Raw genomic sequence first — 12,814 nt, 5'->3', positions numbered from 1 at the left:
TTAGCGCGAATATTTCCAAAACTACGGCTTTGTAGGTAAAAGGAGATAGCGATGTTAGCGACATCTTGGCACGCCTACTTTGCATGTCATTAGTGATAAATATCGCTGACATGCAAAGTGGGCCCCAAGAGGCTCGCTATCGCCCCCCAGAGTGTTCGCAAATAAGAACTCAGGACCAAATGAGAGTGAGCGGGCATAACCAATCCAACCACAGCTGAGCTACAGCGCCAAGGTACGATTCAGTGAGCTACGTGTGTGAAATGAATCCTCAGGGGTGTTTGCGATCTGTCATGCGATGAACCAGAATCAAACTCTGCCCTTAGCGGGATTGGGCTCCACCACTCCTCACTACTCAAACTATAGCGCCCAGTCGGTTAAGTGCTATGAAGAGGATTTTTTGAGGATGTAAATTGGCTTTATTTAGCTTGCGAACTGGATGCAAGATTGAACTGATGGTCTGATTTAGAAAAAAAAAGGTAAATAACATAAGTTTAGACTTGAGTTTATTCATATACAAAATACAAAAAATAAATAAATACATTGATAATAAATAAAATACAGATGTTTTGAAAACCTTACCAATAGGATGATGTACACATTGAAACAATCTCAAGAATGCGATAAAGAACATATTAAATAAAGAGTTTCAGGACAGGTGTGCAATACCAAACTCAAGAAATGGGGTGAACCCTCTCGAGCCGGGCGAGGTCTCTGCCATCTAGGACTTTGCAGTGATCTATGACTTTGGAATACTCGTCCAAGATGGTAAAGGTTTGTTGCATTTTTATTAAAGGCACCAGCCTTTTCAGGTTCCACTGCATCCCAGGATGACTGTGTTCTACAACCCTGTCATAGGGTAGGGAGGGAGTCCTTTCTCCTTGGTTCGACTAGAGTCACGGGCACCCTTCCTCCGCCACTAGGTGGCGCTCTCCCCACACAAGTCCATCACAACTTCTCATCCTCCATGCTGAATCCTCCATTGACGTACGACTGCTGGGAAGGGTCCTCGGAGCTCTGGGGCAGCGTGTGCTCTGTGATGGAACTGGACGAGTATGGCGGCTCAAAGGGGACCTCGGTGAAGGCGCTGGAGACAAGATCGGAGCTGTGCTTCATCTGGACCTGCTTGAACAGCTGGAGCACCTGTAAAGAGAGACACCGGCGCCATTACTGAAGGAGCAATGCCATGACTTCACCACCAGGGGGACTGGACAAAGTATGACTGACTGCAGGCCTCCCCCTCAGAGAGAGCTGGAATGGAATCTTCCACTCTTCCGACATTGCATTCAGGCTGTAGTCAGAGCTGTGACTGAACGTGAGGGCTGCAGTAATTCAATGTCTGTTCTTCTAAGAAACTGGTGCATATCTGCCAAGGTTTCAGATTGCTATGTGTGACATTTTCATAATTTCAGAGTAATTATGAGTGACGTTTTAACGACTTTTTAAATGCTATTAGTAACACTATCTCACGAGCTCACCTCGGCCATCTATGCACTAGTCCCCTCTCTGAATTTACTGCCTTCTTGGCTATGCTCAACTAGACCCTACTTCAAACACATACTCTTGGCATGACATGACTCCTCTCCTGACATGTTTATGCCCCACAATTTCTTCTCTGGGGCTTCCACATTTTACTCTATCAGCAGCATTGTGTGTGGCATCAAACTGGAGTGAGAAATGTCCTTAAATATGGCCCCTGAGAACTCCAATCTACAGGTTTGCTTCCTCCCTAGATATTCAAACATCCTTCTTGTGATGGCACTCCTGTAACTCCACATGCAAACCTCTGCCCCCGGACATCCAACATCCTAGGCCCCACACACACACTCTCTCGCTCTCTCTCTTTTTGTCTCTTTCTCTCTCTGTCTCTCTCTCTCTCTCTCTCTCTCCTTTCCACTCTCTTTTCCCAATGTCCAAGAGCACGTGATCAGTTGCCTTCCTTGTATTTGCCACTGGATGACACTACACACACACACGCACAGAAAGGGACAAAGAAACACAGAACCACACACAGAGGCTCACAGATGCACAGCACACACACACACATACACACACACTCTACTTACGTGGGATTTGGGCACCGTTCCTATCCGGAAGAACCCGATGGTCCCACTGTCGATCTTGGTGCAGTTGACGATGGTGGAGGCGATGTTCTCTGAAGAAGGCCCATTGCAGAGGACTCCGTCCACCTGAGGAGCAAAGACACACGTGAGATCACCGCCCACAGACTCCCATCACACAGGCAGCTGCGGGACTTCCATGGATACTAAAACTATAATAATCCTCTATTTGTAAAGCGCACAGCTACCCGTAGGTTTCCCAGTGTTGGGAGCCGTCAGGAAGATTAAGCAAGCTATTGTCCAGAGTCACATGGTGCTGGGCAGACCCCTGCCGCCGGTGCCGGGGATCGAACCGTGATCCCCAGTGTCCAGCGTCAGTCGCCCTGACCGCTGCGCCACACCTCTTCCACAACAATGGCATCATTATCTTCATTTCAGGGTCTGGTTGGACCTCCTTCTCACCAAAGACATGGTGGGCCCCTCAACAGGGAGCTCTCTACTCTACTGAATAATCCTGTTGTATCATCATCCAGTCATTACTCTCTGGAGTGTTTAAGAATAACACAAACATTATTAAATGTGAGGTCACCATCTCCCCTATCGACCAGGATTCCTCCACTGCAGAGGCCTCACTTTCACAGCAGTATGAGTGACATCACACAACACCTTCACTTTTATCCACCATCTTTACTTCCTACAAATACCGCTCACACCTGCCAGAGGCTTTGCATGGACAACAATCCACTCTGATCCTCTCTGGATACGGCCTCCATCTTCACCATCCTGCTCCAGGATCAGAACTGATGTTCCAGTACTTTAAATAAGCATTGGCCAATCCTGGAGCCCTCAGGATACAGCATGGTTATTCATCATCCTGTTGGGGGGATCACCTACGGGAACAGTGCACCCCTTAACCATTCTCCACTAGGGCTCCCCTCCACGCATCCCAGTCATCTTCATCACCCTAATCAGAGGACCACCCTCAGATACTGTGAGCATCCTACTCACCCTGTTGTGCTGCGCACACGTTCAACATCCTACTCTGGGATCCCCCACACATGCTGCGCATACCTTCAACATCCTACTCTGGGATCCCCACACATGCTGCGGACACCTTCAACATCCTACTCTGGGATACCCCACACATGCTGCGCACACCTTCAACATCCTACTCTGGGATCCCCCACACATGCTGCGGACACCTTCAACATCCTACTCTGGGATCCCCCACACATGCTGCCGACACCTTCAACATCCTACTCTGGGATCCCCACACATGCTGCGGACACCTTCAACATCCTACTCTGGGATACCCCACACATGCTGCGCACACCTTCAACATCCTACTCTGGGATCCCCCACACATGCTGCGGACACCTTCAACATCCTACTCTGGGATCCCCCACACATGCTGCCGACACCTTCAACATCCTACTCTGGGATACCCCACACATGCTGCGCACACCTTCAACATCCTACTCTGGGATACCCCACACATGCTGCGCACACCTTCAACATCCTACTCTTGGATCCCCTACGCATGCTGCGCACACCTTCAACATCCTACTCTGGGATCCCCCACACATGCTGCGCACACCTTCAACATCCTCCTCTGGAATCCCCCACGCATGCTGCGCACACCCACAACATCCTACTCTGGGATCCCCCACTCATGCTGCGCACACCTTCAACATCCTACTCTAGGATCCCCCATGCATGCTGCGCACACCCTCAACATCCTACTCTGGGATCCCCCACACATGCTTCGCACACCTTCAACATCCTCCTCTGGGATCCCCTACGCATGCTGCGCACACCTTCAACATCCTACTCTTGGATCCCCTACGCATGCTGCGCACACCTTCAACATCCTACTCTGGGATCCCCCCACATGCTGCGCACACCTTCAACATCCTCCTCTGGAATCCCCCACGCATGCTGCGCACACCCTCAACATCCTACTCTGGGATCCCCCACACATGCTGCGCACACCTTCAACATCCTACTCTAGGATCCCCCACACATGCTTCGCACACCCTCAACATCCTACTCTGGGATCTCCCACACATGCTGTGGACACCTTCAACATCCTACTCAGGGATACCCCACACATGCTGCGCACACCTTCAACATCCTACTCTGGGATCCCCCATGCATGCTGCGCACATCTTCAACATCCTACCCTGGGATCCCCCACACATGCTGCGCATCCCTTAAACATCCTACTCTGGGATCCCCCACACATGCTGTGCACACCTTCAACATGCTCCTCTGGAATCCCCCATGCATGCTGTGCACACCTTCAACATCCCACTCTGGGATCTTCCCTAGATATAGAAGAGGGACCATCACATCATTCTGAAATGCTTTACGGTCGATAAACTAAGTTTTCACCAGTCACCTAGTCCCATGGAGCAATTTTAAGTTTTTTTAACCGAATCACATTTGTAAACTTTATCCAGACTTTATCCAGTGTATATTTGGCAAAAAAACTACCAAATATTAGTTACTAAATCAGAACTATCTAGAAAAACTAACTTTCATGAGGATAATTGACAGTGCACATGGGCTATCCCTGGTAAATGTTGTCTGTTCAATGCAGGCCACGCAGAAGACTCCTTGGTCTATCAGGACTCTGGGTTCTGGACAGTGTCCTCAGATACACCTCTTGTGCTTGTAATGGTACTTACCTTGTCTCCCATCTTGGCGTACACTTGGTTGTGGTGAGTGGTGTCGGCTTCTCCGCTCGGATTGGCTGATGAGACCACAATGGGCCCAACCTGGTGAGACACAAAGAAACAGAGTAGGAGATTCAACTCACTTTCATTGGGCACAAAGCAGTGTCCTCCTCACCCTCCCTAGATATAGAGAGATGTGTTTACATATCTTAAATGTATGCTGATATACACCACCCATGCTTGAGCAGGACTAGCAGCTCAGTGCCACTCATGCCCGCACAAAGGGTGCAGCAGACTGGCAGCCATGTTCATCACTGGTGGCAGAACAGTGCCAGCCATGCCCGGGCAGTGCTGGCATCCCGCTACCACCGGACAACTCACCAGGTCAATCAGGGATGTGGTCACAGAACAATCCGGGATCCTGATGGCGATGCTCTCTGCGGTGCCAATGTACTTAGCGGAGTCCTCCAGTCCGAAGCACTGCAGCCACTCGCCTGTGGGTTCAAGAAGACAGAAAGGTGTGAGCAGGGCTTATTTTGGGCAGGTGTCTGCCATTGAAAGGCACCAGCACTCATGTTTGAAGTGAAAGAAAGGAAAACAGCGACAATGAAAGCAAGGATGAAGAAAGTTCAAGATGAGATAAAGAGACAAGAAGTGCAGGGCTGTGGGAGAAAGAGGCATGAGGAGGAACAAGGTCAGACAGCCTTGGTATTTGCTAAACCCCACCATTCAGGAAAGCTATGGGCCCCTCCACTTAAAAACTAACCACTGATGTGAGTCCTGCATGATGGAGAAATACACAAAAAAACACTGGTAAAGTGAGGGGGTACCCTTGGAAATACCCCAATCCCATGCAGTCACTGTAAGTGACTACGCACCAGTCGAACGTGGCCCTCTCCTGCGCGCTCACAAGAGCCCTCTCTCCTCCCAAGCCGCAGGAGGATCCTATGGTGTGCACTAAACTCACAACGTGCCCTGCTGCTCTTCAGCTCATCGTTTGAAGCCAATATTCAACGCGCCTCTGGCTCGGAGCCTCTATATTAGCAGCCTTCAACCTACACAGGTGCTCGCACTATAGGTAGGAAGGGTCAGATGATGAACTAACATCTCCTTATAGGCAAAAAGCGTGCAAAGGACAATATTGAACCTGTAGACGGGGCTCTGATAATGGAGAGGATCCCTATTGGGATATGTCAGGCAGTGTAAAGATGTCACCTTATAGGTGTGGGTCAGATGATGAAGAGAAACTTTCATCTATACAAGATACAGACAGCAAAGTGTGCACTTCCCACAGGCGGGGTCGGATGATGGAAAGGTTCACTCCCTGTAGACAAAGATACAGGTCAGTGAGGGGACAGTGTTCATCCTATGGGTGGAGTCAGATAATGGAGAGGTTCACTCCCTGTAGAGAAAGATACAGGTCAGTGAGCGGGCAGTGCTCATCCTATGGCTGGGATCAGATACTAGAGAGGCTCAGACCCTGTAGAGAAAGATACAGGTCAGCTAGTGGACAGTGTTCATCCTATGAGTGGGGCAGATAATGGAGAGGCTCAGACCCTGTAGAGAAAGGTACAGGTCAGTGAGCGGGCAGTGCTCTTCCTATGGGTGAGGGCAGATAATCGAGAGGGTCAGACCCTATAGATAAGGATACAGGTCAGCGAGCGGACAGTGCTCTTCCTATGGGTGAGGGCAGATAATGGAGAGGCTCAGACCCTGTAGATAAGGATACAGGTTAGTGAGCGGACAGTGCTCTTCCTATGGGTGGAGGCAGATAATGGAGAGGCTCAGACCCTGTAGAGAAGGATACAGGTCAGCGAGCGGGCAGTGCTCATCCTATGGGTGAGGGCAGATAATGGAGAGGGTTAGACTCTGTAGATAAGGATACAGGTCAGTGAGCGGGCAGTGCTCTTCCTATGGGTGAGGGCAGATAATGGAGAGGCTCAGACCCTGTAGAGAAGGATACAGGTCAGTGAGCGGACAGTGCTCATCCTATGAGTGGGGCAGATAATGGAGAGGGTCAGACCCTGTAGATAAGGATACAGGTCAGTGAGCGGGCAGTGCTCATCCTATGAGTGGGGGCAGATAATGGAGAGGCTCAGACCCTGTAGAGAAGGATACAGGTCAGTGAGCGGGCAGTGCTCATCCTATGAGTGGGGGCAGATAATGGAGAGGCTCAGACCCTGTAGAGAAGGATACAGGTCAGTGAGCGGGCAGTGCTCATCCTCTGCAGTTATGGACCAGAATATTTACAAGATCCAAATAATTACTAAAGATCCTCCTTAGACTCACAGAGCAGGCAGTATGTTGGTGCTTGTCCTATATACATGGATCAGGCAATGTAGGGGTCTCCTCCCTATAGACATGTGAAGGATAAAGCACAGGTGTTGGCAGGACAGGCGACTCTAATGTAACGGGTCTGATCACACTCGGAGTTTGTGGTGAATGTTTGCAACAGGAGCGGTAAAGAAACAGTACATGAGGGAACATGGAAACAATCCCACATGGAAGCTGAAGAGCATGTATGGTCTGTGTGTACACATGAAGCATTGAAGCCTGGGGTGGGTGGGACTGGGTCCTAGTCTGCAGTCACAATTAATGTGTGTGGTAGGTTTGTATCCAGATGATGGGTGTTACTTTTCTCATCTTTCCCCCTTGTTTGTGGTCATGAACTGGGATCTGCTGGTCTTCATGTGCTCTCAGATACAGACCCCCTGCTCACCTCTTGGTATGACCAGGCTCATCTGCGAAGGCCAGGCCGCCTGCATGAAGTCCCAGAGCAGAGGGCTGAACAGGTGCCTAGCCGGCTCCAGCTGCTTCAAGGTCGAGATCCAGATGGACATGGGGGCGTCCTTGGGCTTCAGCTTTGTCCTGGAAGGAAACAAGACAGAGGTCAACTGAGTGAAGGGAAGAGATCCATCTCACTGGGATTGGAGGATCCAGAGTTGAGATTCTGGCCAATCTCAGACCACCAGCAGGGACATGATGATGGAAAAAGGAACATTTAGGATGAGATCTACTCTCCATCTTAAGACTGAACGATTTATACAGTCATATAGAGCAAGACACTGGTCCTTTTCACTTGTCACAAAATGAATCCTGGTTTTTAGGGGTTGTTCACATGCCCCAAAAGGTGCAGAAAGAGGGATAGTACTGCTGGTCTGTTCTCAGTTTTATAAGGACGTTTGGTTTCTTCTTTACAGAAGTGTCTAAGGTTACTTGTTTGTTGTTGCTTCATTTCCAGGGGTTCTCTGCTCTTGGTATATTGTTGTTTCTTTCTCGGGTTTCCTCAATGTAATTGGTGTTTGGCTATTTCATTCTGTGGTTCTCATTGTTATAAGAATTCATCAATCTAAAATATTCACTATTGATTGAAAATAAGGGCTGTGAAGATAACACTCACCTGTACACCTTCTCCACGGCCGCCGGCCGGTTACAGGCTCCCACCACCGCATACACCGTGTCTGTGGGGACACCACAGATTCCTCCATCCTTCATGATTTCTGCAACAGAAGAGCAAGAACCCCATGATTATAGGTAAGGCTCCCTGTTTTCCGTTTTTACGATTTTTGCAGCTAAATGCAGACAGAAAACATTTATTTTTTGCATGTATTTATTTTTAAATGTGAATCAAAACTGAAATTGTGTTGCTTTTGAGTAGTTCGAAACCCTGTTTGCCATGACTGCCAGGTCAATAGATGTGTGGATTGATAGATAAGGGGGTTCAAAAAGAAAGGAATTTTAGTAAAAGGCTTTAACAGCAGTAGATATGCGCAAGGTTGATCCTGAAATTCACATATTTTCATATAATGCACTGATTTATCTTCTGAAGTGTTCACAGCACTGAACCCTGGCAGACATTCAACCATAAGTGCATATTTATCGGTTAAATGAATGTGGAAATATACTAATTTCAGCTTAATTTTTCCACAAAACCCCGAAAAAATATGGATATAACAAAGAAGTACAAACTATAATATGACTAATGTTATTAAGGATTCAAAATGTGACTTGGAGGTAAAATAGAAGTCTTATTTTTGCCAAGGAGAAATTTTTCTGCTGGTAAAATCATGTTTTCACTAAGTCTTTCCGGACAAAGTTCAGCAGTAAACAATGTACAACTTTGTTAAACTAAGAATGGAAACTTTTAAAAATTGCAGACATAACTGTAATCAAATTAGTAGAGTTTTAAATTTCCCAACATTAAAAAGGGTTTACCCCCAGAATCTCCTTACCTGCGATCTGCTTGACGGATGTGGCCCTCCTGGCAGGAAGGTGGGGGCACTTGGAGGCTCCACCCCCATACCCCTGGAGCTGCAGAAGTGGGCGGCCCATGGGCAGCTGGGGCTCTTCAAAGGTGTCACTGACCAGACCAGCCAGGAAGCAGTAGAAGCTGACCAGGCCAAAGATGATGGTGACAGCAATGTCATACCCAACTGGGAGGGCTGCGACGGCGTCCAATAGAAAACTGATGAGGATGAGTTCAAAGGTGAGGCAATACAGGAACCAGGCTTTGCTTAGGAACAGCGTGCAGAAAATAATGAACCCATTCAAGAGCATGAAGCAGATGATGCCCACAGCCACGTGGAAGCCCCTCGTGGGGCCGTAGAGGCCACCGTACCTGGTGAGACCCCAGATGATCCACATAACTCCATAAAGAATAAAGGTGCTGCTCTCAAGGGTCTTACCACGCGAGAAGGCCACAGAGCCACAGACACATTTCAGAAGCCCTCCCGCTACCACCACCCACGGTAGGACAACAGTGGCACGTGCGTCTGTGGGGTCCACAGACATAGTGATTGCAAAGGCGGCCAAAACGCTGCCTGCGTGGCCAAGCACCTCTCCATCAGCATACTTAGAATAGCCGAGGTAAGGAACATGCAGGTCTTTTTCTTGACGTAACTTGAAAATGCTAATAGGTGTGAACAGGCTCTTAACAATCCCCTCCCCTGTTGGAATCTTGGTGGCCGCTTTGATGTTGTAAAGTTTAAGGAGGGTCATAAGTGCTGAAGCCACGTAGATAGCCACATTCACTCCTTGTGATCCACCATGGAAGAAACCAGTGGGACGTGAAGCCAAAGCGATGCAGTAGGTCACATAAAACAACGGATACAGCCCATCCACCAGGCTCCTACCAGCCATGAATACAGCCAAGACCATGAACAGGAGTAGAAAGACCACCAGTAGTGGGACAGGGAAAATGGGTTCAGTGGCCTGCCAGAACTGGTAGAGCAAGGAATACCCTTCAGCAAACCGCAGGATGGAGGTGAAGCCAAAGAAGGTGGCCGCCAGGGTATCCAAGGATCGATAGGACAGGATGCAGACCCCAATCTGGAAGACCCCCGCCAACCAGAGCCAAGGCACCTGCCCCACAAAGAGACTGGTGGTCACTCCCAGGACCCTGCATCCAAAGACGCTGGCGGACACCATATTCAAGATCAGCCCAATGATGACCAGGTCGTTGCTGCTGGCGGTCATGGGTGAGCCTTGGGTGATGGCTTTAGCCTTGGCCAGATCTGTGCCAGGGAGGGTGACCAAATTCCCAGTAAGTATATAGAGGAGCCTCCCTCCACCAAAGTACGCCCCAACCAGACAGACGAGGAGGTGGTTAGAAGCCACCGCCGAGGCACCAAAGCTACTGTCATAGTATGTGGCGGTTTCATGGGCAGCGGAGAGCGAGATGGCCAACGCCATCATGGCGAGGGCAGCCTCCTTCTGAAGGACGGCCACCAGACTGATGATGAGCAGTCCCAGGGTGAAGGCTGCAAGACCAGGGACCATGGCATTATGAAGATCAAGGGACCCGCCGAGGACCCCCTGCCCGTCCATGATATGGATCACTCCCTTAGAGCACCATAGCGCTGAGACCGTCAGGCAGAAGGACGCAAACAAGGGGACAGGACCACGGCTCCTGCGGACTCCTGCGGGAGAGAAAAAGGGAGAAGTAAATATAGGAAGGAAGAAAATTAGAGACACAAGTAGGTGACAAGGTAGAGATTGGAAAGAGAGTGAAAGGTATGGAAGGAAGAAGTTAGTGTAGGAAAGGTAGGTTTAAAGAGAAAGAAAGCTGAAAGGGGAGAACATTAGAGGATTGAAAGGGATTGAGTGAGAGGAGACAGAGAAAGAGAGATGGGAGCCATACATTTAAGTTAAAAAAAGGGAACTAGACAACGAAACAAGAGACAACGTGCTAAGAAGAAGATTGAGAGAAGAAAATAAGAAAAGAGGTAGGAAAGAGAGAGGTAAATACTGGAAGAAAGAAAATTAGACAAATAAAAGGGAGAGGATGGAAAAAGAGAAAGGATGAGTGATGAAGAGAAAGAGGAGGAACAAAGAGAGGAGACAAAGAAAGAGAGATGGGAAAAGTAAATAAAAAATTAAAGAAAACTATACAATGAAAAGTGTGGCAAAGGAATAAAAAGAGCCACGGCAGAAAGGAGAGAGAGAATGACAAGCAGAGAGACTGAGTAAATGAAAACACAAATTTAAGGAAGGGGGTAGTGTGAGGAATGAGATAAATATAGTAGATGGAGACAGGAAGAGAGACAGAGGGGAGAAGAGACTAAAGAGGGAAAAGAAAATCATTAAAAGAAAAGAATGATGCAAGTATTGGAAGTGAGGAAAAAGAAAGAGAACATTGAGGGTCCGAGGGAGAAAGCAGAGGTGGAAACAAGATCGAGAAATGGAACAAGAAAAAGGTTCAGATCAGCATCAATGTAACTTCCTGTCTTCCCTGGCCGATAGTTCTCACCAGTTCTGCAAACTCTCAGCCAGAGCCGGGGTCAGGCTTTATTGATTCCTGGACTGCACTTTATTTACCCACCATTGACCCACAGAACCGGCACCAGGCTTTTCGAAGGTTTACTTTCCTATCCTCATACGAAAGAAGGGGTCTCTTCTCACTCATAACCCCGAGGCCCTCCCACAGGGTGGGCGAGGGAAGACTTCCTCTCTGGGCATCTCCACCTAGCATTAGTTTCAAGCACTACAATCCCATATTGAGATGTCATAAGCGCATTGAAGCAATCATGGTGTATTTAGGCACTGTGTCGCACATTCTCAGCCGTGTGCCTCCCTCTCTACTTCCCCCGAACCCCACGCATGTGATCTCACCTGTATATCCCAGCAGAGCTGCCAATATGATCAGCAGGACCCCCAGGGGAGTGCTGGGGATGAGGGGCGTGGCTCTGGAGGAGCTGTATGACGTCACTGCCAGCAGGAGGGAGCCTGGAAGAACAGCAAAGACAGCCATGATGTAAAGATAAACAAAACACACGCCTGCCAGGTTCACTCTTTAGGAGGGAGTCTGGAAACACAGAGACAGACATGAAATGATAACTTACACTCACACCAGCCTCTCTCCCATCTTGGGAGGAGCCCGGATACACACCAAAGACATCCGTGACACAACCACACACCTGTTCCTTTCAGATCTCCGCAGCACGCGCCTTAACCCAGAAAACACCTGTTCACTTTATTATTCCAGTATTCAATAATGATTGGTTACAGTTGTGGGACTGGGAGAAAGCGCCTACATGGCTGTATTCAAACATGAGCTGAGCTATAAGGGACCCAAGACTTCCTGAGAGGCTTCTGCTTCGAAGGCCGGTGGAGCCGAAACAGTCAGTCGCACTGAGTTGTGAAGATAGCATGTCACTGACTCTCGCCAGCTCTACCGGCTCCTGGCCTTAACCCATCCTAAACCATTCTCTTAGGTCCCAGAAAACAACTCAACACTTACACGATTCCCCAGCACCTCATCTAAACAGAGCCCTGGACTCTCCATTCACAAAGCGCTCGCTTGCCTCAATCGGATCCTAGCGCTACATAAAGGCTTCAAACATGACGAAAGTGGCAGTATGGGTCCTACCTGCAGAGATGGACAAGATCCCAATGGAATAGTGAAGGGGCTCTGGGGCCTTCCCTGGCTCCGGCATCCTGCGGCTGAGTCAATCTGGATTGAGTCTGAAGTATGGGCTGAATCCGGAGCGTGGGTGAATCTGGAGCCCGTCAGGCTGGGGTAGCTGGAGTGTGCCCGGGTCAGTCACCGCTGGTGTCTCACTCCACACCCGGCCCAGCAGC

At 49.0% G+C, this 12,814-nt stretch overlaps 1 protein-coding gene across 1 annotated transcript; it reads right to left on the bottom strand.

Annotated features, from left to right (window-relative positions):
- Positions 1 to 945: 945 nt before the first annotated feature.
- Positions 946 to 12,669, bottom strand: LOC147689255 (uncharacterized). Its single transcript, XM_086939909.1, has 9 exons — positions 12,603 to 12,669; positions 11,846 to 11,959; positions 8,968 to 10,653; positions 8,136 to 8,235; positions 7,455 to 7,603; positions 5,117 to 5,229; positions 4,748 to 4,837; positions 2,064 to 2,186; positions 946 to 1,140 (listed from the first exon to the last, which is right to left on the bottom strand). Exons 1-9 carry the CDS (start codon positions 12,667 to 12,669, stop codon positions 946 to 948), a joined length of 2,637 nt encoding a protein of 878 aa, XP_086796035.1.
- Positions 12,670 to 12,814: the final 145 nt, after the last annotated feature.

The sequence above is a fragment of the Lissotriton vulgaris genome, chromosome 10, assembly GCF_964263255.1.
Source record: "Lissotriton vulgaris chromosome 10, aLisVul1.2, whole genome shotgun sequence".
NCBI classification, from domain to species: Eukaryota; Metazoa; Chordata; class Amphibia; order Caudata; family Salamandridae; genus Lissotriton; species Lissotriton vulgaris.
The sequence above is the reverse complement of the archived record's forward strand: the minus strand, read 5'-3'. Positions and strand labels throughout refer to the sequence as shown.